At 36.6% G+C, this 26,818-nt stretch overlaps 1 protein-coding gene across 1 annotated transcript in view; it reads right to left on the reverse strand.

Moving 5' to 3' along the window:
- LOC120412520 (uncharacterized) overlaps positions 1-26,818 on the reverse strand; it is a 105,978-nt gene that overhangs the window by 11,264 nt on the left and 67,896 nt on the right. The window contains exons 2-3 of the mRNA XM_039573018.2: positions 18,231-18,754; positions 1,008-1,488 (exon numbers count right to left, since the gene is read on the reverse strand). Coding sequence (XP_039428952.1) covers positions 1,008-1,488; positions 18,231-18,458 — 709 coding nt within the window. The 5' untranslated portion in view covers positions 18,459-18,754. The remainder of the gene's footprint in view (positions 1-1,007; positions 1,489-18,230; positions 18,755-26,818) is intronic.

Here is a 26,818-nt window from a genome sequence, read left to right on the forward strand (position 1 = left end):
AAAAGTAAACACAGGAAAAAATATGTGAATTTACTCGACACGGAAAAAAAGAATCACATGTAAACTCAGTTGATGTAAACTTGAGATTCGACGTCGAATCACACGTAAAATCATGTTTTTACGTATAATTTGTTGCAAATTTTCATCAAATTGCATTTTAATTTAAATGTAAAATTACCAAATTATGTTGCTAAAACCTGTAATTTTTACTGAATCAGCTTAAATTTAGCTGTTTTGCCTTCCTCACCTTACTGAGGAAAGGCTATAACATCACTCGAAAACTGAACTTCTCAATTAGACCTCCTAGACCCACCTTCATGTATACCTATCGACTCAGAATCGAATTCTGAGCAAATGTCTGTGTGTGTGGTGGGATGTTGATCAAAAAATTGTCACTTGATTATCTCGACATTGGGTGAACCGATTTTGTCCGTTTTGGCGTCATTCGATCCGTCTTGGGGTCCCATAAGTCGCTATTAAAAATTATGAAGTTTAGTTAAGTACTTCAAAAGTTATGCTAAAAAAACGATTTTAACAAAAGTCCGGAAGATTGTAAAAAGGGTGGTTTTTGTAAGGAAATCCAGCATATTATACATTTTTAGAAAGGTATTTAAAAGACCTTTCCAACGCGACCAATACATTGAAGATCTGAAAACCCTATCAAAAGTTATAAGCACTTAAGTGTTATTTATGCACTTTTTGGAGGCCGGATCTCAGATATTTTGATGAAAACGATGTCTGGATCTATCATGCGACCTGTCGTTGGATAGTTAATTAAAATACCTTCCCACGAGCCTGTCTATTTTGGAAAGCATTACCCTTTAAATGAGAGGAAGGCACCAACCACCTGAGGGTGGATTAAGTAACGTTTTATTAATATTGATTGATTGATTGATATTGATAATATTGAGAAAATACGAAAAAAAATCAAGATTTATCATGATCAGAATGGTCAGTAAAATTAAACTGATCGGTAGGGACATAAAAAAATCAAACAAACTACTTACACCCCACATAGACGATCACCCCCGCAAACAGCAGAATCAGCAAAAAGCCCGCAATCAACGCACAGCCACACTTTTGATTGTCGCCCAACTTCCGCCGCGTGAACCGGATGTCCGAATCACTCGACAGCACCGAATCCGCCCGGCTGCTCTTCGAGTGCCGATGGTGATGGTGGTGGTGATGATGATGATGCGCCCCTCCGTTGGAACCTTTATGGTGCAATCCGTTGCCGCCATTCCGGTGGTGGTGCTTGGCGTCCGAACTGGACCGGTGCTGTTTGCGGGACTTTTCCGGACTCAACCCCGTCGCCGTCGTTCCGGTAGGGATCGTTGTCGTTTGGGGCAGGGTGTCCAGGTGGTTCAGGTGGTTGAGGTGGTTAAGGCCCGGCGGTGGGGACAGATCGTCAAAGTAGGGGTCGTCCTCGGGGGGAGGGGGCGGCGGGAGGGAGTCGTTGTCGTCGGATTCGGGATATTTGGAACTTTTCTGGAAATGGGAGAGAAAAAAATGATATTAATAAGCAACCATTAGAATTTTCATTAAAATAAGTTTATTTAATTTGTAATCTCTTCAAGTAAGGAGAAAATTGAGCAATAAAAAAGAAAAGAAACTAACACAATTTTCCTTGGACCTAGATAACATAACGTGATGACCACCAGCACAGCCACAGACTAGTTCCGTCCCTTACCATTTGTGCGGTGTGGTCGTCTCAATAATTTCACCTACATTTTACGCGCCAGTGAATTTTCGAACAGAGGCGGCAAAACATTTAGAGGTGAATGGAGAAAAAGCTTATTCCATAGGAGCGGCCGTGGCTGACTGGTCACGGTGTTCGCTTTGTAAGCGAATGGTCCTGGGTTCGATTCCCATCTGCTCCCAACGAGAAAGTATAGGAATTATAAATCATGAAACTCTGAACATGAACGAAAAATCAAACTCGCTCGAGTCGGGGTTCGATCCCCCGTCCTTTGGATTGGTAAGCAAAAATGCTAACCACTAGGCCATCACGGCTTGGTGAGCTATAAATGGAATTAAGAATACTGTTACTATCAAATATATACGCGCTGGGTCCTTGTCCATTTGACAAGGGTTCGGAAGTTCTAAATAACGTTTGAACCCGATTGGTGCAAACGTTCTTCAGGGCGGGGCTTGTCGATAAAGCTGAAGTACCTCGCGCTCGGCTAGCCAGCGTAGAAATGGGTCACCGAAGCTCGGCAGAGCTAACACCTTCCAAATTCCTATGCGAGTTATTTGCATGTATAGAATGTAGATCTAAAAATACATGGAAACAACTCAATTTGTAAGAAGTGACCGCGTGGTCCCGTTTGGTTGGTTGCACACACACACACACACAATGGAGAAAAAGCTAATTCCATGAAAACTATTTATAGCAGAGGCACGCATTTGATTTTCTGTCTGGAATTATTGGTCGACATTGCGAAAATATTTATAATGCTTGGAATATTATATTAATAATTTCTATTTATTAGAAACATAACATATTGTTAACTCATGATTTCCTAAATTTACAGTAATTTTGGATACAAACTTAATCAAAAACAACTTTTAACAAAAATTTCGAAAGCGCGAAGAGATTTCTGTCCAATATTGTACCCACCCCATTCAGTTCAAAGCGCCGAGATTGTTAGTTCGATGGTTTAAGCGGGTGAAAATCGCACGTGGTCAATCATGCGTTTAGACGCGGAGTCGTAAAGCACAGTGTGCGGTTTAGTTCAAGTATCTATTATTGAGCCCCAACAATATTGAGCGCCAGCTGTGGTGGACAATGACCCTCTCTCGTCCAAGCTCCGTTCGAGGAGAGATTTCCCACGTGCGGCGATCAAGCGTTGAATAGCAGCGCGTTGAAAGTGTTCCATGAATTTACTAGGTGAGTGGAATGCGGTTGAGGGTGATGGAATTTTGAGCGCATCGTCGATACGTTTAGATTTATTTTTTTAAATGGTGCATTATTAAATTCAAAAAAAATTACTGTCAACTGTAAACTACCGAATTCGGTAGTAAAGCTCATTATTGTTCACCTTACAACCAGTTTTCAGTAAAATTTAGTTAATTTTGACAGATTGTTTACCAAACTATTTTTTGTGGTTTATTGAGTTCGGTTGAAAATCTAAATCACTTCGCTTCGCTTAGATACGGTGATTTAAGCGGATTGCAGACTGGATTTCGCCATGTATATGTTATGATTTTACTAGAAATTGATGGTTGGGAATAAAGGGTTGAAAATCTAAATGTATATAAAGTAATACTTTTGAAAGAGAACGTAGACAAATATTCCTAGAAATTTATTCAAGATTTGTAAAGGGGTCATTCACAAGTACCATATTATTGCCACCCCCCCTTCTTCTGTCAGAGCCTGGCCATGCTACTGATAGTAATCGTTTCTGTCAATTGCAATAGCATACGCTGATATCACTAACAGTGTTTCTTACAAATTTCAACCTTAGTGGGGTAACCTTTAGTTAATTATTTGAAAAAAAAAAACAATTAAATGTTTGTTCAACCAAGTTTATTAAGTTTAAAAAAAATATAAAGATTTGAGGTTGAATAACTAATAAGTTTAAAATGAGATCAAAATTTAAAATAATATATATAAATTTTGTTCAAAAAATGTAAAATGTTTGTTGCCACCAAACCCAATTTTGTAGCTTAACGCAGAAAATATTGAATTTACTTATGAAATTGTTCGACGGAAAAAGCTGAAGATATTTTTAATTTCTATTTCAATAACACTTAAACCTTATAGCGTATAAACTAATGTTTACTGTTCTTAGCGTTAAACTTAAAAAAAAGTAAATCTTTTCCAGTTCCTGAGGGGAACACTTGAAGAGTATCGGGGCCGGCATTAACAAAGCGGATTCAGTGGCAGTTTCATTCTCAACTTAATGTTAACATGTTAAGGTTAATGTTAAACATTCCATAGGTCGCCTCCCTAAGGTGTCGTGATAAGGTCCAGTTTGTCACGATACACTACCTTCCCTTTACTAAGCAATCGATTCCAGAAGGGAAACTCATTTTCACAGAAAAAATGACATTTTAAGAGCATTAACAAATCAAATTCATCAATGAGCATGAGCATGAGAGACCACCCGGTTATTTGGTGTTGAGTTTTGCATAAATGATTCAATCTTAGGCAGCTGGCTGTGGAAACTCATTGAAATTCATCAATGTATTCATAACTAGAGTTAATTAACTATAAAAACATTTCAAAATTTAAATAAAACTGAAAATGAAGCCATTTTGTGTCATTGGTTGATCCATACAAATCTTCATACAATTTTGGCAGCTGTTCATACAAAAATGGTACGTAAATATTCGAAAATCTGTAACTTTTCAAGGATTTTTTTTTATTGATTTGGTATCTTCGGCAAAACTGATGAGGACTGTTTAGAAAAAAATAGGAACACGCAAAAACATATTTTTTTATTAACTTTTTTTTCGCTAAAATTCAATTTCTCAAAATTCGTATTTTGTTTATTTTTTTTTAGATTTTAGGGGACAAAACCCCGTTAAGCCATTCAGAAGTATGGACCAAAATTTTGCCGACGAGTTATGATTTTTTAAATAGCGATTTTAGCAAAATTTTATACTTAATTTTTTTTGACTTATTTCTTTTAATGTAAAGTCGAGTTTGCAATCGAAAAGTACTTTACAATTTTTCGATTAAGTGCATCGTTTTCAAAATATAGCCATTCAAAGATAAATTTTGTCCCAAAAATTCAGTTTTTTTTTAATTTAGATTTTCTTTTCCATGTACATTCATTCAGTTAAAATATTATTGAGTGTCCAATCACAATCGATGACTTTTCACCTCAATTTTAAATACTAGCAACTTTCATTTATTCATGAAATATTGTAGCTTTCGCTATTCAGTGATTTCAAATGTAGGAGGTCCTACATGTACAAAAGGGAAAAGGGATACATTAAAACTAACTTATAAACTATATAAAGAGCGGTTTTATTTTTTAACTAGTGTCCATTGTCTAAGAGACATTACAGATTAGACCTCTGGTTGCTGAGATACAGCGGCTTAAAAAAAAGAAAGAGGAAAATTGACCGATTCTTCGGCTCCTTTTCAAAAAAATCCCATGTTTTTTCAGCGTTTCGCCTGTAGTGGCAAAATAAAAGAAGAAACCCCCCAATGTTATTACATATTTGGAAAGATAATTGATTTTCCTACAAAGAAATATCATGCAGAATGAACCATATAGTACCTCTGCTTCCCCTGAAAAAAAAATGTAGCGTGACGGGACAACATCGTAAAACTGAACTTTTAAAAGGCACACTACAAAAATTGCTACAGTTTTGCAAGTTAGATTTTTAGAAACTTTTGCTCTTCTACACATTATCACAAATTAAAAAAACGAATCTTTTGCTCCTTGAACTGAACGTTTTGATTGAAATTTGAGTTTTTGCCAGCCATTTCTTTTCGTGACGGGACAACGAAAGGAGCAGCTTTATGAAAAAACTCCTCTCCCGTTCAATGGCTTGCAGATCACATTTGGTCAATATTCTTGACTTTTAAGGTAAGAAAACGCATTTAAAGCACATTGCAATTATTGAATCATAATAAAAATTAAATCTTTCATACAAAAAATCACATAGAAAATTGAAAAATGTGACATTTTGGTGTAGCTTCGCTAAGAATCGGTCAATTTTGAAGATTTTTTAGTCTCACCCAAACACTCCTCCAATTTCTATTGTCGATATCTCAGCAAGTAATGGTCCGATTGTCAATGTTAAAAAATGAAACATTCGTGAAATTGTTCGAACTTTTCGAAAAAAAAGGAACGTGATAATAAATTTGGTTTGGTCTGATTGATAAGCAAACAATTATTAATACTTTTTGCCTTCCTCACTGAGGTAAGGCTATAATCCTGCTCTAAAAATGAACTTTTTATTAAAAGCTCAAAGACCCACCTTCATGTATACATATCGACTCAGAATTGAAAACTGAACAAATGTCTGTGTGTGTGTATGTGTGTGTGTATGTATGTTTGTGACCAAAATTCTCACTGAGTTTTCTCAGCACTGGCTGAACCGATTTTGACCAAACCAGTTGCATTCGCCTTGGTTTAGGGTCCCATACATCGCTATTGAATTGTTTGAAGTTTTGATGACTAGTTCAAAAGTTATGTATAAAAATGTGTTTTTACATATATCCGGATCTCATTTATATGCATGTAAACGATGTCCGGATCCATCATCCGACACATCGTTGGTTAGGTATTTGAAAGACCTTTCCAAAAAGTCGACAATATTGAAGATCTGGCAACCCTGTCTCGAGTTATGACCACTTAAGTGACATTTATGTAATTTTTTGAAGCCGGATCTCACTTAAATGTACGTAAACGATGTCAAGATCCATCATCCGACCCATCGTTGGTTAGGTAATCGAAAAACCTTTCCAACGAGACTACATTATTAAAAATCTGGCAACCCTGTCTCGAGTTATGACCACTTAACAGATATTTATGTACTTTTTATGCCGGATCTCACTTAATTGTATGTAAACGATGTCCGGATCCATCAACCAACCCATCGTTGGTTATGTAATCAAAAGAACTTTCCAACGATTCCAAAACATTAAAGAACTAGCAACCCTGTATCGAGTTATTACCACTTAAGTTATATCTCCCAAGTAACATTTTTTTCCAGGAGTTCTACAAGAGCTCTTCAAGATAGCTACAGCATAGGATAAAATTCTCTTCAAGTACTCTTCCAAACTCCTGAAGAAGTTTTGAAGAGAATTTTATCCTACCGTGGTCCAAACTGCTATGCTGTAGCTATCTTGAAGAGCTCTTGTAGAACTCCTGGAAAAAAATGTTACTTGGGCTGTGAACTTATTTTTCTGGATCTAAAAAAATAGCTGAAGTATGTGCCCAAACCTCTCATATTACCCATTGTTGGTAAAAAGTGAGGAAGGCATCAACCACATAGGTGGATTAAGTTAGTTTTTCTAGCTATTTTTAAAGGCGAAGCCGTCAATCATTTTCAAAGAAAATCATATCATCACGTTAAATAAAGCACCATGCGTCTCCAGAAAAATGTATTGCGAACTCTATTCGATGGAGAAGCATGGTTCGATTGATAAATTGAGTTCGATTGATAAATTGAAATTGAGCAATTTTTTTTAATTTCGTAGAATGGAGAAATTTTCTTAACCCTCTACCGCCCAAAATTTTTATTTTTCCCGTGTTCAGGAGGTCATTTTGAGCAACTTTTGTTCTACGAAAAACTTTACTTCTCTTGTTTTATGGTTTTCTTGTTTCATTTTTAGTATTTTAATTTGCATTTATCTTGTTTAGTTTATGTTTGTTTTTGGTAGTATTTGACCTATTCTACCACCTCCTATCATTACATTTTGCCTATCTAATTTTGTCATGTTTTAATAGCCACTTTTTCATTTTTTTGCTAGATTTTCACATTTTCTGCTATAAAATGGCACCATTATGATTTAAATTGTAAATAAATGCGTAGAGGCCTTAAAATGACATTTTTGAAAACATTGGCAAAGTCACATAAAACAAGTAAAACTTCCAACCCATACATTTTCTAAAATTTTAAGAGTTCTTCTTTCCAATGCTTTTTAAAGATCAAAAATTGGTTGAAAAATGGATTTTTGGCGATTTTTTAAATCGAAGCCCGTCTAAAGGCGGGATTGGGTTGTAGAGGGTTAACAGATATCGACATAAATCACAAAGCAAACATAAAACCAAAAACTTAAATTTTGGTCATAAATTGGCAGTGCATCTTGATCCTCGGATAATCACAAAATGAGTCTTTTAAAAAAATAATAAAAAAGGTAAAAAAATTGAAATTACGATGGTTTCAACATTTTAACGAAAAAAGTGTTTTAAAATGCATTATACACCTGTCCAGTTGCTCTGCCATCATCAGTTTCCAAAATATTTAAATATTGACGATTTTTTTTTACGAAAAATAAGATTTTTGCGGTGTTGTATATTCGAATTTCATAAAAATTCAAAACATTTTCAAACATGCCTAAACATGCTTAATATGATTATCAATGCTGAAAAATGCATTTTAGATTGTTTTCAGTTGATTAGACTTCTATTTTCATGGAAATTTTGAAGTTATTCGGATTTTTTTTTTGCCCCCTGATTTTTCAGACTAATTTTGGAGGGGGCGCCTAAACATATGTTTTTTTGGAATGTCGAGAATGACATCAAACCAAATTTTACATAAAAATCCCTTTGACACCAAAATTCCATCTCATTACCATTTCAGGCTGCAAATTATTGAAAAACACGTATTTTTTATGTTAAAAATTAAAGGGGTCATACCACCCTTCCGTCACGTTATCAAAAAAATATTTGAAATGGTTAAAATTTTCAAACAAATGTAATTCATCGTTAAGTATGTTTGAATGTTGGTTTTATTTTTTTATTCCTCACAAGGCAAGTAAATCTTTTATAAACTGTTTCAAAAAGTAAAATGCATGCCAAATTCCACAAAGCTCAACTATTAAAAACGTGTTTCCAAAAATGTGTGTCACTAGAGACAACTTAATTGCTAACACACACCCGAGGGCACATTTGTATTGCCATTTCTAGCACTCCAAAAAAGGGAAAGTCTTTCTGTCTGGAAAGACAACTTTTGCCACCATTTATGACACAATAGAGCATCTTTAACAAAAAATGAATCGGAATATCGCGTCCAACCGGTCCCAAAATTCGACCATCAACTTTTTTTTTCTCTCTCTTCTTTTGACAAATCGATGACCACATCCCCACACTTTTGTTTCCAGAGCCAGAAAGTCCGAAAAAAGAAGCAGCTGGGCAACGGTTACGTAACATATGCACAGTCCACGTGCACCATTTTCGGGGGCCGTTTGTTTTGTTATTCAAATTAGTGCCGGCTTGAACCTAACTGCGATTCGATTTCGATGGGACATACTTTTGTCGGCTGCAGGAACTAATTTGGAAAAGGGGCAATTTGACAATTGTTGGTGGATTGTGTAATGCATGCAAATTACTGTAGCGTTTGAGAAAATTTACTTTTAAATTGTTTTATGTAATGTGTCGAAAATTGACAAATTACCCAAACAAGCAATAATAAATTGGAAAACGATCGGTTCCGTTTGTCTCAAATAAATTGCGGTGGCGGAGGAGAAATTTCCAAACTGAAAATAAGATGTTTTTCTCACTCTCTTTCTTTCCTTTATGTTCCGTTCATTTATCTCTTCTCTTTTTGTTTTGTGTTCATTTCTGTCTAATTTTCATAATTTATTAATTTTTAATTTCTTTTGGCCGGCTCTCCCAGCTAATGGAGTACGTTACTTTGCTGTTTTTTGTCGGGGTGCTTTTTACTCTTTTTCAATTTCTCATTATTCCGCTTTGGGTGCTCATTTTCACACTGAAACGACCTTCAACAAGGCGAACGAAGAAAAAAACCGGTGCGCAAATGAACTGTTTCTGCGCGAAATTAAGACTGGCGTGAGAGAGAGGAGAAGAAAAAAACATTCATTTAAGTCTTTTGCGGTTTTGAGCTGATCAAAGATTTAAAGTGAAAGTGTGCGTGTGTATTTGCATATTTTATTAGCTCACCGGGAAGTGTTGGTTGGGCATAAACGGCAGCAATCTCGTGGTAATATTTTGGAACAATCGCCTTTTGTTTTTGTTTAATGCTTAGATTTGCTGGGTGTTTGATTGTATTTAATTGAGTTTTAATCAAACGATTTAACTGAGTCCTGAGTTATGGCTTTTGTAAACATGTTTGAATTTGCGTGTTTTTGTTTAATGCACACACTTAGATTTTTTTTACCGAAATCGGTAAAGTTTATCAAATTTTGAACTGCTGAACAGATCGGTAAACTGAAAACTACCGATTTCGGTAAAAAATACCGAAATTCGGTAATGAAGTTCATTATTGTTCATCGTACAACCACAATTCGGTAAAATGTTGTTCATTTTGACAGATGGTTTATCGATTTTTTAACTATCGAATTCGAATTCGGTAAAAAAAATCTAAGTGTGCAAGAATAAAATACACCAAATGAAACAAAACAGTGAAAGAAAGCTTCCAAACACAAAAACAAAAAACAATACTAAGAGCAAATGAAAAATTAAATTTATTTTATATCAAACATTAATATTTCGAACCTTGGCCATTTTGAGCAACTTTTGTTCTACGAAAGACTTTACTTCTCTTGTTTTATGTTTTTCTTGTTTAATTTTTAGTATTCCATTTTTGTTTATGTTGTTTAGTATTTTTATTTATGTCTATGTTTTTATTAATTTTTATGTTGTTCAATTTATGTTTGATTCTGATGGTATTTGGGTTATTCTAGCACCTCCAATCATCACTTTTCCCTTTTAGTTTTTGCCTTCCTCACCTTACTGAGGAAAGGTTATAAAATCACTGGAAAAATGAACTTCTTGATTCGACCTCATAGACCCACCTTCGCGTACATCTATCGACTCAGAATCAAGTTCTGAGCAAATGTCTGTGCGTGTGAGTGTCTGTATGTCCGTGCACCAAAAAATATGTTAGTACAAAATTTGTTAGATACATCATGCGACCCGTTGTTAGTTGAATAATTAAAAGATCTTTCAAATGAACCTATAACACCGAAGATCTGAAAACCCTTTCAAAAGTTATGAGCACTAATGTGTTATTTATACACTTTTTAGAGGTCAGATCTCAGATATTTCCATGAAAAAGATGTCCGGGTCCATCATGCGACCCATATTCAGTTGAATAATTGAAAGACCTTGAAAGGCCTAAAACATCAAAGATCTGATAACCATATCAAAAGTAATTAGCACTAAAGTGTTTTTTATACACTTTAGAGAGGCAGGATCTCAGATATTTCGATGAAAATGATGTCGGTGTCCAATATACGTCGTTAGTTAGATAATTGAAAGACCTTTCAAATGAGCTTAAAACTCGAAAATCTGATAACCCTATCAAAAGTTATGAGCATTTAAATATTTTTACCTTTTTTGACAGGTATGTTAATGTAGCGATCCATGTGCCCAGTTCTTCCAATTAGTATTTTTAGATTCCCAAAAGATCGAAGTTCTGACAATCCTCTTTTGATATGAGTAATGAAGCTTAAATAATTTTACATTTTTAGAATGAATGGTGCTGTTTTGGCTAAATGTTATCGCTAGTGTGCGATTTTCTGACAAGTCTTTTGTAAAAATATAGGACGTGTAACAAGATAGTACACAAGAGACGATGTAATGTGAGGACACCAACCACCTAAATGTGGATTAAGTAATTTTTTTTAAAAAATATTTTTGCAGTATTTTTTACAATTTGTTGTAATTAAATAACAAAAAAACAATAAATGGAAACAAATAGTTGACGAAAAACACACATGAACTCAAAGTAAAACTCAAAATATTTTAATCAATGGTTTAAAAAAGAGGGTTAATACATAAATTAGTATAAACATATGAAGAAAATCGTAAAAAAAACAAAGGATGTATTATAAAAATAAAATGTGAAAGAAAAACGAAACTCTACTAACCAAACAATGGAAATTAAAGATGACCTAAAAGGTTAAAAAAGCTTAAAAATAGGCTAATATGTACCAACAAAAGCAAAATAAAATTAATAAATAAATAAAACAACAACAAAATGTCATAAGTTCGAAAAAAATGCAACAAATGATCAAAATATGAAAATAAAATAAACAAATTTATGAAAACGAAAATAGCATAAAGATTCAAAGCAATCAACAACAAACCAATAAACAACCCAAAAATAAGAAAAAGAAGACAAACAAAAATCAAAAATATGATCAGCCAAAAACCAAAAAAAATACTTTAACAGTCCTGTATGAAACAAAAACAAATTTGCAAAACTAAAAAAAACAGTCTTTATTTAAAAAAAAATCATATCTCTTGAAAGTACTGGTCAACAGCTCCAATTTTTTTTAAATGTTTTGCGAAATTTTCCGATAAATGCGATAAAAATATTGTCAGACATTGGCTTTTCGGTCCAGACACGATCAAAACTCCATTTTAAGTTTTCATTCGACTTTTTCAAATGTTTGGCTGGTTTTTTCTCATCTCAAATTATTTTTCCTTGAAAGGCAAACTAATCACCTTTCATTTGCGTCTAAGACAGCTAAAATCGGTTGGAATGGCACGGAGTTATATTTTTTTGGAAAAAGTGGTTTTTTCTAAAATTTACGAAAATATCCTCATCTTGCACGTTGAGGTCACCCAACGGCCAAACAAAAAAATACGGGTCTAATCATTTTGGCTAAGAAACCCCCAGTAAAATGTTGAGCCCGATCGGAGATTTCGGTTTATGTTCTTTGCAAGTGGAATTGCTGAAATATCAATAGAAAAAAAATAAAAAAATATAATTTGCAACCTGAATTGTTTTTTTTACTCACAAGAATATTCATTAAAATAAGATAATTTTAGCTGATTGACAATCTAGTTGTAGAGCAAATGATTCTATTTTTCTTTTTGGTTTTCTTGAATTCAATTTTTTTTCTATACTTAAAGGTATTAAAATATAATTGTTATATAGATACTATTAATAACCCTAACTACTTCTTTTCGCATAAATGTCCCATATGCAAAAAACGACAAGCTGAGTGAGCAAGGAAAATTTGCCCCAAAAATTAGTGTACGTGCGAACATGGGCAGTTAAATCCTCTTCAAAAATCACTGTCTAAACTTCAAGCAAATGCCTGCATTATTTTCTTGCACAAAATTTCGTAACAACTCGTCTTTACAACTCCTCATTCAAAACAAAGTTAAGCCGACGATATAGGCAAAACCCACTCCGTCAAGTGTGATTAGTTCAACAGGTCGTCACAGCCATCGTCGTCCTCGGCACTGGGTTATCTAATTAACGGCTGGTCCGGCCCAACTTTACAACTCAAGCTTGCCGGGCCGACGTGAAATTTGTTCCGCCAGCTGGGCCCGAAAATTGGCCAAAAAACAAACAGCTCAGAAATGATCAGGTGATGGACAACCTTACAAACTACCGGCGCGCGGAGAAACAATCGATTATTCAACCCTTGCTAATTTGGGTTTTGTTTTTGTGTGTTGCGCGAACACGATCTGATTTTAGATCAAATTTTGAAACTCTATTTTTTTATGTTTTGCTTTTTTGTAGTGGAAGAAGTATGCACCTAAACGAGCACGTCGTGACCATAAATCGATCAAAGTAGCTTGCTTGTGTTACGCTTATTGGTGTTGTTCTGGTGTAACTCGATCGATTCACCTCCATTTAACACAGTGAGTATTGTTTTTGATCTATGTTATGTATTTGAATAATAAGGAAAAGAAAACTAGATCAGGAACATGGATAAACAAAAAAGGAAATTGTACGCAAATGTGCGTGTTTCTTTTGAACGTGTAATTAATGCACAAACAAAAAATGATTCAAAATGGAGCGCCGCGATTTATGTGTGTGCGTGTATTTGTGTGTGATGACCATGTCCGTGAAAATTAATGCCACCGTGACACACAAAAACGCACAAACACTGTGCACGCAAAATAGTGCTGCGAATGCGATCGGGGTTTGATTCGCTAATGCGATAATTTACGGGATAATGACGAGGTGGAAGCGTGTGTGTGTGCGTAACGTTACTGTTGGATTCAATCGCGATCGAGTGCTTTGAAAAGTTCACGGGCGACGAATCAAAGTAGGCGTAGTGAATTGGACTAGGTTGCACGGCAAGTAGGCTCGAAGTTGACTTTGAATGTAGACATAGACTTAGTCGCCGTAGGAATTGGCCAAAAGCCATAATTCGACTTGTAAACAAACAGTGCATCTTCGTTTGTTGTCTTTTGACTACAAACCAGAGCCAGGGACTAAAACTTTATATACAATCTGTAATGTCCTTATTGAGTCTTCACCAAATCTTTTTTTCATAAAACTTTGCCCATATTTTTTATGTGTCAAAGAAGACAGTCTAAATCATTTGTTTTTCCATACGATTTTGCAGGTCGATCATAGAAAATGGAGTCATTTGACCAACATTTCACAGCATTTGAGTTGATGTCTTCAGCAAACTTTTTGTCTTCAGCAATCTTTTGAACCAAAACCCTCCATTTTCTATTGTCGATATCTCAGCAACTAATGGTCCGATTTCAAAATATGTAACATTCGTGAAATTTTCCGATCTTTTCAAAAACAATATTTTAAAAAATGATTCAAGACTTGCATTAAAAAAGGCCAAACATTCAATATTACGCCTTTTTGATATATTAGTCTTGCTTAAAAAAATAAAATATTGTTTTCGAAGAGATCGGAAAATTTCACGAATTTTTCATAATTTAACATTGAAAATCGGACTTTTAGTTGCTGAGATATCGACAATAGAAAATGTAGGGTTGTTTGGGTGAGACTTAAAAAACTTCAATTTTCCTGTATCTTTTTCTTAGGCTGCTGTATCTCAGCAACCAGATGTCCAATCTTCAAAGTCTTCTGGAAAACTTTATAGCAAATTTTCTAAACTATAAAAAATATTTTCAGAAATGGTATCTCATGGTCACTATTTTTAAAAATCGAATTTTACATTAAAAAATCAGGTCAAAAAAAATTGTTTGAAATTTCAATTTGCGGGTTTTCGTCCCCTAAAACATATCAAAAAATATAAAAAATAAAAAATACGTATTTTGGGAAATTTAGTTTTTGTTAAAAAAAGTTATTGAAAAAAAACGGCATTCTTCCGTGTACCTTTTTTCTGAATATTCGTCAGCAATACCTACAATTTTTTATGGGTGAACCAATGACACAAAAAAGCTTCTTTGGTCGTAGGGAAGACCTCAACAAAGTTTGAGCCAAATAAAAAAATACAAAAAATAAAAATGGTCGAAATCGGCCGATTTCGTGGATTTTTCTATGCTTTTAAAGTAAAGAGGGGCTATTTCCCAACATTTTGAGAGCTAAATCGTCTTATATCGTTGGGGTGCCTATTGCAACTTTCTAAATAGCATTGATGCCAATATATGAACTTCACCTGCAAGTTTAAAAAAAATCATATCCTCATGCCCGAATAAACTTTAGCATTTAAATTCTTTATCGTTTAAATCACAATGTAGAAAAGAGTTCGCAAAGTATTTTCTAAAAATAAAACATCAGCATTTGTTCAATTTTTGCCGGAATAAAAGCAATTTTGTAAAATTAATAGTCAGGACCCGGTGCCTGCAGTTCCCGTTACAGTTTATATGGAATGCAACAGAAAAATCAGGCTTCGGGTCCAGACTGTTATTTTTTTTCCAAAATCCTAGATTTAAGTTTGGGTGCCATTCAATTATTCGAACGTTTAGGTTCAAGTAGAAATCTAGATATAGAGACCGCTAAGATTTATGGATTTCAAACGCATCTTCTCGTTTTGAGTTTTTTTTTTAAATAATTTATAAAAGCCCAATAAAAAAAAACTTCACAATCACACCATTCTTTAAAATAGCATTTTCATCAAATTTTTTTAAAAGAGCGAAAGAGCCGCTCGAGTGAACCAAAATGAAAAAGCGATTTTGCCCACCTCTATTATTGTCAGTTGAAACATCAAGATAAAAAAACACTTTAAAAACGCCCTTTTCTAAATTTTAATTCTTTGCCGTGCTTTATTTCAGCAATTTTAATTTAACTTTTTATATACTGTCATCAAAATTAAGACAACTTAAGTCACGCTTCTCTCAAAACAATCCCTGATAACTCGCCCTCCATCAAGCTGATTGAAGCGGGTGCACCACCACACGCAGATTCAGGGGCACTGGGCCAATGGAATACCGTTTATGCGTGCGCATGTGCTCACTTCATTTCGGGAGGCCGGTCCCGGTATTGTTCGCACCGTGCGAAATTCGATAAAGACCATGATCGCCGTGAATCGCCCAAACGCTCCGTTGATGTGCATGCGGGTTTTTTGTATAAACATCGGCTTAAAACTGTAAAAATGATCAACATTAACTCGCCAGCCAGCCAGCTATCGCAGCTGACGTTTCTCACGCTGAGATTGGAATTAGCGGACGAGAGGGAAAACCCCCTTGATTTGGTCAAAATTGGTGTGGTCAAGTCTAGACATCAGGCAGGTGTATCCCGGGGAGTTGAACGAGCAAATTAGGTTAGGTTAAGATTAGTGGAGATAGCTGAACCATGACCTACCTCTAAGTTTTTGGAAGCTTGAAATGAGGTTAATTCGCCATAATTCGAACTGTCAAAATAGGCATCTGCCATTATGGCATGCGTTTGACAGCGTATCGCCATTATGGCACACCAGATCGAGCTGTGGTGCAACGCTCAATCAACGCAGAACATTTGCACGATTTGCTGTTTGACCTTCTGGTACACCTTACTGCCACTCTAATGCTGTGGTACTAGCAAATTGCACAGCCAGTACAACTTTCTAATCCCTTCTTGTGAACTCCGGATACCAACAGAGCAAGTCATGCGATTCCGTCGCACACAGTGCAGTGTCAAAGCCGGCGGAGAGTGTTTGATGAAGCAAAATCGCAGCAACCGCAGAAAGATGATTGCAGATTTGGAGAGGAAGCAAATTACTGTAACTTTTTTTTCTTCTTCATTCCAACAAGTCAAACCGTCCACGGAAGCTGCGCGCAGCTTCCACCATAATGCCACAACAAAGTGACAGTTGACAGATGGTCGGCAACGACCATTGTTTTGCGTTTTCGGCCATCTTGGCGGCGCCGCCGCCATAATGGCGTCGATTTGTATTGTAAAAAAAGCACGGTAGCCTACTTGATTGATCGCCAACAAGGAACCGTTCGGAAAAGTAAACAAAAAAAGGTACCATAAACCGGCTTAGGTAATAGTCCAAAACGTAAAACAAATTAGCGGCACGTAACCTCCTTCTTCTCGCCAGTAGCTCCAATTATGATAAATTAGCCTGCTAGCCAGACTTTCGTCAGCAATTTCTCATAAATCATACCATCATCAACGTCCTCCTCATCATCATCATCTGATCTGTGCAGGTGAAGCCAGATGATAGAAAAACGGCCCTAATAGACGGCCAATGCGCGGCAGCGCGGCATTGGCTGGAGAAAAATATATAAAGTACAGCAAAAACATAAGTTGCTATAATTATGGCTACTGATTTTGCGCCTTCATTAAGTCCCATTGTTATTCTTTTTTTGTTATGATGAAAAGTATAGATTTTTTAACAAATTTGGCAACACTTTTCAGTAGCAAACATCTGTCAAAGTTATGCTTAACTTTTTGCATTTTTCGACACATGTAAGTTTGACATTTAATGTCGATTTCTCTGTACTGCATTGTTCAATAACTGTTAGGTGGATTGAAACTGCTATTTTCACCTGAATTGTTTGAACAATCAACTCCATTGATGTTCAGTAATAGTTCCCTTAACTTGTTAGTAGTTGTTATATTTATGCATTTAAATTGACGTGCAACCTGCTGCATCTAATCTCGACAATAAAACAACTTTAAAACTGAAGGGTTGTGAATAGATTTACCCCCAATGAAATGGTAATAATAATTCTCATGTCCGACAGGCCCTTCCAAACGATAGTTATTAGACAAACATCAACCATAACCTATAACTAGTGCTCAGATGGAGAGAAAACAGTTGAACGGCTAATTATACAGCTCCAGCTATTAATCCCACCCTTAAACATGGGCTTAAAACGAGCTACTAAGCGCTTCAAAGAGTGAGTGATCTCCGGCTCGGAATAAAAGGGTGAAATGAAGGGTGAACTTTTTTCGGTGCTTTATTAGCTACCGATTTAGGGCATTTTAAATAAATGGCTAAACAAACAGTTAAAAAATAATAATTTGATATTTGTTTAGGTTGAAACTAGAAAGAAATAGAAATGATTTGAAATGACTTAAAAAATGTGTTCACAAATATTCAAATACATTTTTACATTAAAACTCTTTACATTACAGGTGTGTGTCATACCTGTGTTTTGTTTTGAAAAAATGACAGATAAAATAAAGACAAACAGACCTAAATCATTGAATAATCACTCCTCACTACAGACATCTAGCTTTGAATGCGTGCACTGCACGCAATGTCAGGTAGTGTGAATGCAAACAGTTTTGAGCAACTGTCAATTGCTTCTAAATAATGTGTGGTGAATTCAAATTTACCGTGGTGAGTTTCAATTAGCCGTCAAATCAAATTAACCGTAAAATTTTTGATAGATGAATTTTAAAAGGTTAGTTTGTCTGCGGTTGAGTACATTTTTTCACATAATTTTAATATAAATGAAATAAAGCAAACTCACCTTAAAATCCCAATCTTTCTCCTTGTCCGTTCGCGGACTATTGTTGTTGTGATTGTTGAGGTTATACCCGTTGATGTTGTTCAAGTTGTTGACACTAACGTTACTGATGCGTCGCCCCACAATGTTATTGTTACTGTTGTTACTACTCCTGTGATGGTGATGGTGACGGCCACTGGCTCTCCCTCCTCCTCCTCCTCCCCCACCCCCAATATCATTCGATGACGTCATAATGGCGTCCACTCGCAAACACGTGCACACTTCTTCACTGCGGTTTTTCTTCTTCACCTTTTTTTTTCAATCAACAATTAAATCCCAACAGCTGCTGCGCCCAAATTGGCCTGCTTTGGCAGAGTTCTAACAGTTTCCAGGGCATCCATCCACACGAGAAGTAGTAGGCGCTGGCCTCCCCAGGTGGCGCAATCAGACCATGCTGGCGGAATTGGTAGTTCCTAATGGCCCCTATTATTGGCAGGCGTCGAAGCGCACGGGCCACCGAGGTTCCGGATTCCGTGGCGGATTAGGTTCTGAAACGGAAGAGAGAGAGGAAAAAATGTGCGAAAGAACGGATTAGATAAGTGGCGATTTTTGGTGAGATTGATAAAAAAAACGGGTTGGTAAACTGTGGATAATTGTGCAAATTTGGTGGGATTTGCTGGAAAATTTGATAGATTCGATGCCCATTTATTGATTGGTAGATATTAACTACTTACAGACAAATATACGTCAATCATTTCAATAAATGTAAACTCACCACGGAAATTTCAAATTCACCACATCTCATATAAATGAATTTGACATTATGAGCACGCCGTGGTGAGTTTTCAATCATTCAAATTGACCGTTAAATTTCTGGTTGTTGAATTTTAAAAGAGATTCACATCTGTTTGTCTGTAGAAAATTGTAACAAATTAATTCGTTTAACAGTTAATCAACATTCCAAACCTGTACCAACTTTTCCTGAACCAAACTCGGAAAACTCTATCTCATTTCCTGCAGCAAAACTTTTCCTTTTTCCGCCTTTGTCATGATCGTGCACAAAGAAAGCCCTTCCGAAGCCCTTGAAGAGAGAGACTTGGCCTTCCATAGCTGGCTTCAAACCTTTTTGCAAAAGAGGGAATTCCTCTCACATCACTTTTCCTTTTTTCCCATTCCTGGCACCTCGGCACGACGACGTTAGGTGGAAATCCGGCCGGTTCCGTAGCTTTTACCTTCGTTCAAAACCTGATTCTGGGCTCGTCTCGTCCCATACGCAAGAAGTTGGTAATGTTGCAACTCTTGATCGCGAGTACTTGGGTACCACTTCTTGCCGGTGAAGACCGTTAAGTGAAGATCGGATCGGCCTAACTCGATCGTCGTCGCGCCGACGAGGAAAAACTTGATTCGAAATGAAAGTGAAATGCGAGACGAAACCTTGTCCGTGGGTTCCTGTTACGGTTGTAATGCCCTTTCTGCATCATCCGGTTTGTTTGCTGTTTCACTCTCTTGATCGGGGTGTTATTTGTACTGTGGATAATGATTTCTGCGAATCTTGTAAATAGCTTCATCGAATGTGGTAATAAGATGTTGATGTTGATGAAACAATTACAACCAATTAAACAATCAGTTACCCTCAACGTTGATCTATTGTTAATGCCAAAACGGCCTTTTGCTATTTTTCAATAATACTTAGATATTCAATTTGTTACTCGAGGTGGAGATGCCCTTAATTTGGGTGATTCTTAGATTTGGGTGAGTATGACACAATTATTTGTCTATGATACTAATCTGGTGCCAAATTACCAAAAATTGAAAGTTAATCAATTTCCATTTTCCCATTTTTCCTACTTGCCCAGATCTACATCCAAAGTTTTCACTTCCCATCAAACCCAACCACAAGAGGGTTCCAGTTTTCCCCCCGGGTGCTAAGTAGTGCAAAACAAGCAAATAAATCGGATACTTTCCGCAATGAATCTCGGACCCGATCGATATTGTTGCCCACCACAGACTCTCGCGATCGACTCCGTACGGGCGGATTGATCTCGTTGTTTACGGTTACCGATCTGACCCCTTTCGGCCGCCGTGAAACGCACGGCCGTCATTTGGTTCTCCCCACATCACATGCAGGCACAATGTCTGACCACTGGGCACTGTTAAAAAACAAAGTTTTTTCATGTTTTTAAGGCTGTTGAACTGCCCAAGTTTGCCATAATGTCCACCATATCTTCACTTCCGGTTTATTTTTCTTCAAATATTAAATATCAAACATTTATATAAATAAAGGCCTTATTAGGCTGGTTGCCTTATTTTGAAAAATTCCCCACAATTAAGCAATGCACGAGCCGCAACAAATACCCAAGGGGTCATTCATTAGCGAAACATGCTGAACTTTCCGAAAAATATATTTTTTAAAGTACACAATTCTATTATAGAGGTAAAAATTCGAAAAACATTCTTCGTGCTTGTTCACTAAAAGGGTAATTTTTTAAACTTGTATTATGCTATATATATTATATATTTTTAAGTGAATTTACGTGGGTCATGGCTCAAAAAAGTTGTGCAGACGTTTAAACATTTACTCCACTTATGAGATTAGTCAAGTTGTTATTTTAAAAGCATAGAATATCTTACTTTAAACATCAATTTTCTAAGTGCTTTCAAATGCTCCTCGAAAAAAGCAAATAGGTGATATTTGACTGACAATGGGCAAAAATTACAAGGAGTTGAAATTGCTTTGTAAAATTTGTCGTGGTCCGCGGATTAATATCAAATCTTCTCATGAGTCAGCAATGATGTTTAAAAATGTTTAATATTTTAAAGAAAACAAAATCAACTGAAATATCCATCAATTCCTAAACCCAGGCATGTGAAATAGCATAGGGTGACATTATTAGGATTTAAATTTATTTTTCAAAAATTATTCAACCAGTAATAAAATCTCATTTATAATTTTAAAACTTGGACTATGCTAGGTCACATAATTTCCTTGAACGTTTTTCCAAAAAAAAAATCCTGAAAATTGTTATTTAAAAACCGGGGTGACTATGTTAGGCTGTTTGTGTGCATGGGGTGATTGGTCATAATAATTGAATAATGCCTTCATAAGTGCAGTGCTTCTTGGGACGCACAGTCCGGTTTTTTCGCGATAATTTTCGTCGTAAATGATCGTAAAAATTTATTCCAACTTTCAGTTTTAGTATAAACTCATCAAACTATCGATTTTATGAAGAGTAAAGCGTCATTTATTTACTATTTTTGAAATTTGCTCGCGTTATCTAAATTGTAAAAACAGTAAAAATATACTGATAAGTCCAGCCCATAGCACTACTGCTCGGCTGGCACGCGTACGGTAAAAATAAACCATTTTAAATAATCAATTGTCTATCTTTCCGCAGCCGGCTGCCTAAGATTTAAAAAATTTCAACCGATAAACAAAATGCTCATGGTCACATCACTGCCACTCGTGAATCCTGACCTCATACCCATCTACTAACCCCCTCAAAACTCATGTGATACTTTGTCGGAGAAGCAGTCGATTGGGCGGTCTCTATCACTCAAGTATCGCACACTTCGAAAAAATCGTGTAATTTTCTGTCTTATATGATGCACATAACTGGAGCGTCACATAAGACGGAAAATTACATCTGATTTGAAAATTACACGACCAAACCAGCGATTGGTATGGTCGTGTAAAATTACAATCAACGCAATGAATTGGAAAGCATTCCTATTAGAATCTACTTTTATTGGATTGGATTTTTTTGGGCAGAGAAAGAAAAACACATTCTTACTGAAAAAAACATTTAATTTGATATTATTATAATAAAAAGGGTATAACAAAGCACGAGTGTTTTTGCCGTGGCGGAACGAATAATCAATCTCATCGCGGTTCCGGCTTCTGGTTCCAGTATGATCCAACTCACGGTGGTCGCGATGAGCGAAGTGTCCTACGATTTTCCTTCTTCTGTCACTACCGGAACGCCCGGCTGTGCCAGGAACTGTCCAACACAGAAAAAAATCAATTCTCGAAACCGTGAAGTCAGTTCACGATTATGAGAACCACGAAGGAATATATTCACGTTTATGGTGCAAATGCACCATACTCATGAATAAATTCCTTCGTGGATCTCACATTCGTGAACTTAATTCACGATTACGGGAATTGATTTTTTCTGTGAACTACAGAAGACTCTTTCATCGCGTTCTGCACAACGAGCCACAACCATCCAGCTGCGCCGGATATTGATCCGAGCTCGTCTCAGATCGTCGTACGCGTCTATCAGCTAGCTGCGGTTGTCTAGCAAGGCCCCAGCCAACGGCTTCCGTCCGTTTTTGTCCCACCTGTCCTAAAGATGCGCCGTTCAGGATAGCTTCGTCGATTCGACACCGCTCCACACCCGGACCGCCAAACTGTTGTGCGCACCGGAGCAGTTAAGTTGAAGTGTCGATGCGCCAGTACCGGAAAGCGGCCTCCTTGGCTAAATGCCGCCGTCTGCATCAATCACAAACCTCCGCGGCACTATCAACCGTGCGTCGTTGCTGGGGCACAGCTTGAAGTTTGCTTCGCACTCCAGTTCTCCGTCGCCAGCAGCCGTCTCCGTGTGGTCGTTTGCTGGATAACCTTGACCAGCAGCTTGAACATGAAACGGACCGGTGCGTCATCGTCCGGAAGAAGGGAGGACATTTTCCTGACTGAAATTAAGAATTCAGAATTAAAATGACAGGAAAAATATAAACAAAAAATCATTAAACCTGCCTTAAAAATTGATTTAATATCGCTTTTCAGCTCAATCGAAATAAAAAACCTGTACATTTCTCAAAAATCTACGGAAAAACTTATTCGCGACCTCGACCGATTTTCTTGAATCTCAAACATGTCTGACGTTTGCAGCACCACGCTGCACTGTGAAGTGGAAAGACAGCAAATCAGCGTATAATTGGGGTATTCTAATGTAAAATTAAATCATCGCACAGAATATTACACGACAAAACACGCTCCAGTCATGTGCATCATCTTAGATGTAATGTTCAGTTAAAAATGATTTAATGTTGCATTTTATCAGATACAATTTTGTTCTCTATTTTGTGACGGTGAATTTGGTTGTTCAGCATCAAACCAAACATAATATTACGTTTGATTTTTGATTACATGATGAGTTTTTACGTCTGGTTTTGAATTCCGTTTGATGTAAAATTCATAATTTTTTAGTGTGCGGACTAACATTCCCATCCACTTCTCCGTGACCCTACCACTGGTCGTGGCCGGCGCCGGTATTGATCAGCATGATAGGGGCCTTTGAGAAGTTGCGAAGCGAGGAAAGATAGCACCCACTCATCTTCCACGGCTCGTGGATGTAAATTCTGGAGGTCCTGGTCAATAACGGAGTAGCAACTGCGGGTGGGCACCTATGCTTATGCTTATTTAAAAACCGGGGTGACTATGTTAGTAACTTTGTTTCATATAAGTGAGAAAATTTGATTTACAATAAATTGTTTGTTTCACTAAGTTTATGCTCTTTAAAGTCATCCTGAAAATGAGGGGGCAAAAATACTAATATTTCAAAAACTTTTTTTAATTTTTATGGAGATAGATGTCTAATCAACTGATAACAATTACAAATGCATTTTTCTGCGTTGATAATTATATCTATCATGTGTGGGCGCATTACATTTTTTTAATCGTGTTTTTTTTACCGATGTACATAAAAAATGACATAGGGCTTTAGGACCCAATTGCACATATTTTTGCTTCCTGATTTTAAAAACATCTTTTATTTTTTTCAAATATTTGCAACGCTCTTAATTTTCAAAATAAAAATTACGCTTATTTGTTTGAAAAAAAAATCTGCGAAACTTTTTTATGAAATCGACGGTAACATTTCAAAAGGCATCATGTACATTTTGACACTTTCTGGGTTATTGCATATTCTGAAAGTACTCTTAATAAGGCCGATGCAAATATTTAATAAAGTTTTTGTCCCTCGGCCCTGGCCTAGGTCAAGGGGGGGGGGCAAAAAAATAAAAAAAAATTAAAATTTAAATAACAAGCCATAGTCTTCACATTTAAATGAAAAAAAGTGTTTTAAAATGCATTTTACACTAGTTCAGTTGTTTTGCAATCAATAGTTTTCAAAAATCTAAGATCTGACAAAAACAAAAATTGTATCGAAAAAAAGATTTTGCATCGAAAATTTTCAAAAAATCTTAATATTTTTTAATAAACCCAAACATGCTAAAAATGATTTTAAACGCAGGAGAAAGTACTTTAATTTGATTTCGGTTGGTTGCACTTGAATTTTCATTGAAATTTTGAAGTTTATTGTAAATTTTTTTTTGCCCTCTAATTTTTCGGGCCAACTTTGAAGGGGGGGGGGGTGACAAAAACTTTTAAAAATATTTGTACCAGCCTAAGCTACCTCTCCACCAAAAATGAGCAAAAGTTACTTCAGTAAAGTCTGTTTAATCATGATTTTAAATAAAGTAATATAAACAAAATCTCTGCCATCAGCAGTCCCTGTTTATATAGCCCTGTCAACCTGTCAAACAAAAGACTACATGAACCTCGTAACGAAAAAAAAGCAACATGAACAAAGCGCCATGTACATTCGGCGAAGAAAAACGAATCATAACAAAGCGTCCCCTTCAATGACAGCAGGGTGATATAGACGTTGGTGATTTCATAAGAAGTTATGTTTGTTTTTCTCAAATAAAATTACGGAAATAATGTTTTATTGAATTTGGATGATCAAGTATCAATAAAAGCAACGTTTTTCATTGTTTGTTATCATTAGAACATCTTATTTTGCTTTTATATTAAAATGGGAATTGAAAATGGATGCTCAACATTCAAATGCGTTTTTCTCAAAACGCATGGTTTGTACATGATGCTTTTTGAAATGTTGGCGTCGAAATGTCGTTCTGAAAAATACATAAATTTATTTAATGTAACCTTGTTTACGCATCCCTAAAAAGATATCAATTTGATTCGTGTTTCTAAAAAAAGGTAAACTTAAATTTGTGGTAAAGGCAGTTAAAACTGTAAGAAATTTTGATTCCGTTTTCTTCCATTCATTTATAGCTAATATTTTGTCTCACATTTTTACGAATTTGATTTTTTTTCTGGTGTCATTCCTTCAATAAAAAAATTGTTATGGAATTTTATGTACAGTTAAACCTCGCATATGCAACTCATATGGGGGTTTCTTATGCGAAGCACGCATATGCGAGGTACAGGGCTTATGGGATTTTGGTTATATGGGAGACATGTCCTATATTTTTATAAAAAATCATCTTAACTATACAAACTAATAGTGTTTTGGAATCGTTATGAAGTCAGCTATACAGCTACACCAAATTTACAAGGTTTACGATGTTCTAGGTCATCCGAAACTTCCTCAAGTTAAGGCCTTTGTGTTCACCGCCGTACAAGTATGAGGTAGGCGATTGTGACTGTGGTTTGTGACCTCAGATCATATCCGGATAGCCTCAGGGAGGTTCAGGGACTAGTCTACCGATATGTGGTGATGTTCTGGGACTTCTGTAGAGTCCCGGGAGTTACGACCGATGGGTCTACCGCCGTAACAAGATAGAGATTGGAGGTTTTTGACCTCAAATCATATCCAGATAGCCTCAGGGAGGTTCAGGGACTAGTCTACCGATATGTAGTGATGTTCTGGGTCTTCTGTAGAGTCCCGGGAGTTACAACCGATGGGTCTACCGCCGTAACAAGATAGAGGTCGGAGGTTTTTGACCTCAGATCATATCCAGATAGCCTCAGGGAAGTTCAGGGACTAGTCTACCGATGTGTGGTGATGTTCTGGGTCTCCTGTAGAGTCCTGGGAGTTACGGCCGATGGGTCTACCGCCGTAACAAGATAGAGGTCAGTGATGTTTGACCTCAGATCATATCCAGATAGCCTCAGGGAGGTTCAGGGACTAGTCTACCGATATGTAGTGATGTTCTGGGTCTCCTGTAGAGTCCAGGGATATCTCCCTGAGGCTATCTGGATATAATCTGAGGTCAAAAACCACTGAATTCTATCTTGTTACGGCGGTAGACCCATCGGCCGTAACTCTCGGGACTCTACAGGAGACCCAGAACATCACCACATATCGGTAGACTAGTCCCTGAACCTCCCCGAGGCTATCTGGATATGATCTGAGATCAAAAATCACTGACCTCTATCTTGTTACGGCGGTAGACCCATCGGTCGTAACTCCCGGGACTCTAAAGAAGACCCAGAACATCACCACATATCGGTAGACTAGTCCCTGAACCTCCCTGAGGCTATCTGGATCTGATCTGAGGTCAAAAACCTCCGACCTCTATCTTGTTACGGCGGTAGACCCATCGGTCGTAACTCCCAGGACTCTACAGAAGACCCAGAACATCACCACATATCGGTAGACTAGTCCCTGAACCTCCCTGAGGCTATCCGGATATGATCAGAGGTCACAAACCACAGTCACAATCGCCAACCTCATACTTGTACGGCGGTGAACACATAGGCCTTACCTTGAGGAAGTTTCGGATGACCTAGAACATCGTAAACCTTGTATATTTGGTGTATCTGTATAGCTGACTTCATAACGATTCCAAAACACTATAAATTT

Source organism: Culex pipiens, chromosome 1, assembly GCF_016801865.2.
Source record: "Culex pipiens pallens isolate TS chromosome 1, TS_CPP_V2, whole genome shotgun sequence".
NCBI lineage: Eukaryota > Metazoa > Arthropoda > Insecta > Diptera > Culicidae > Culex > Culex pipiens.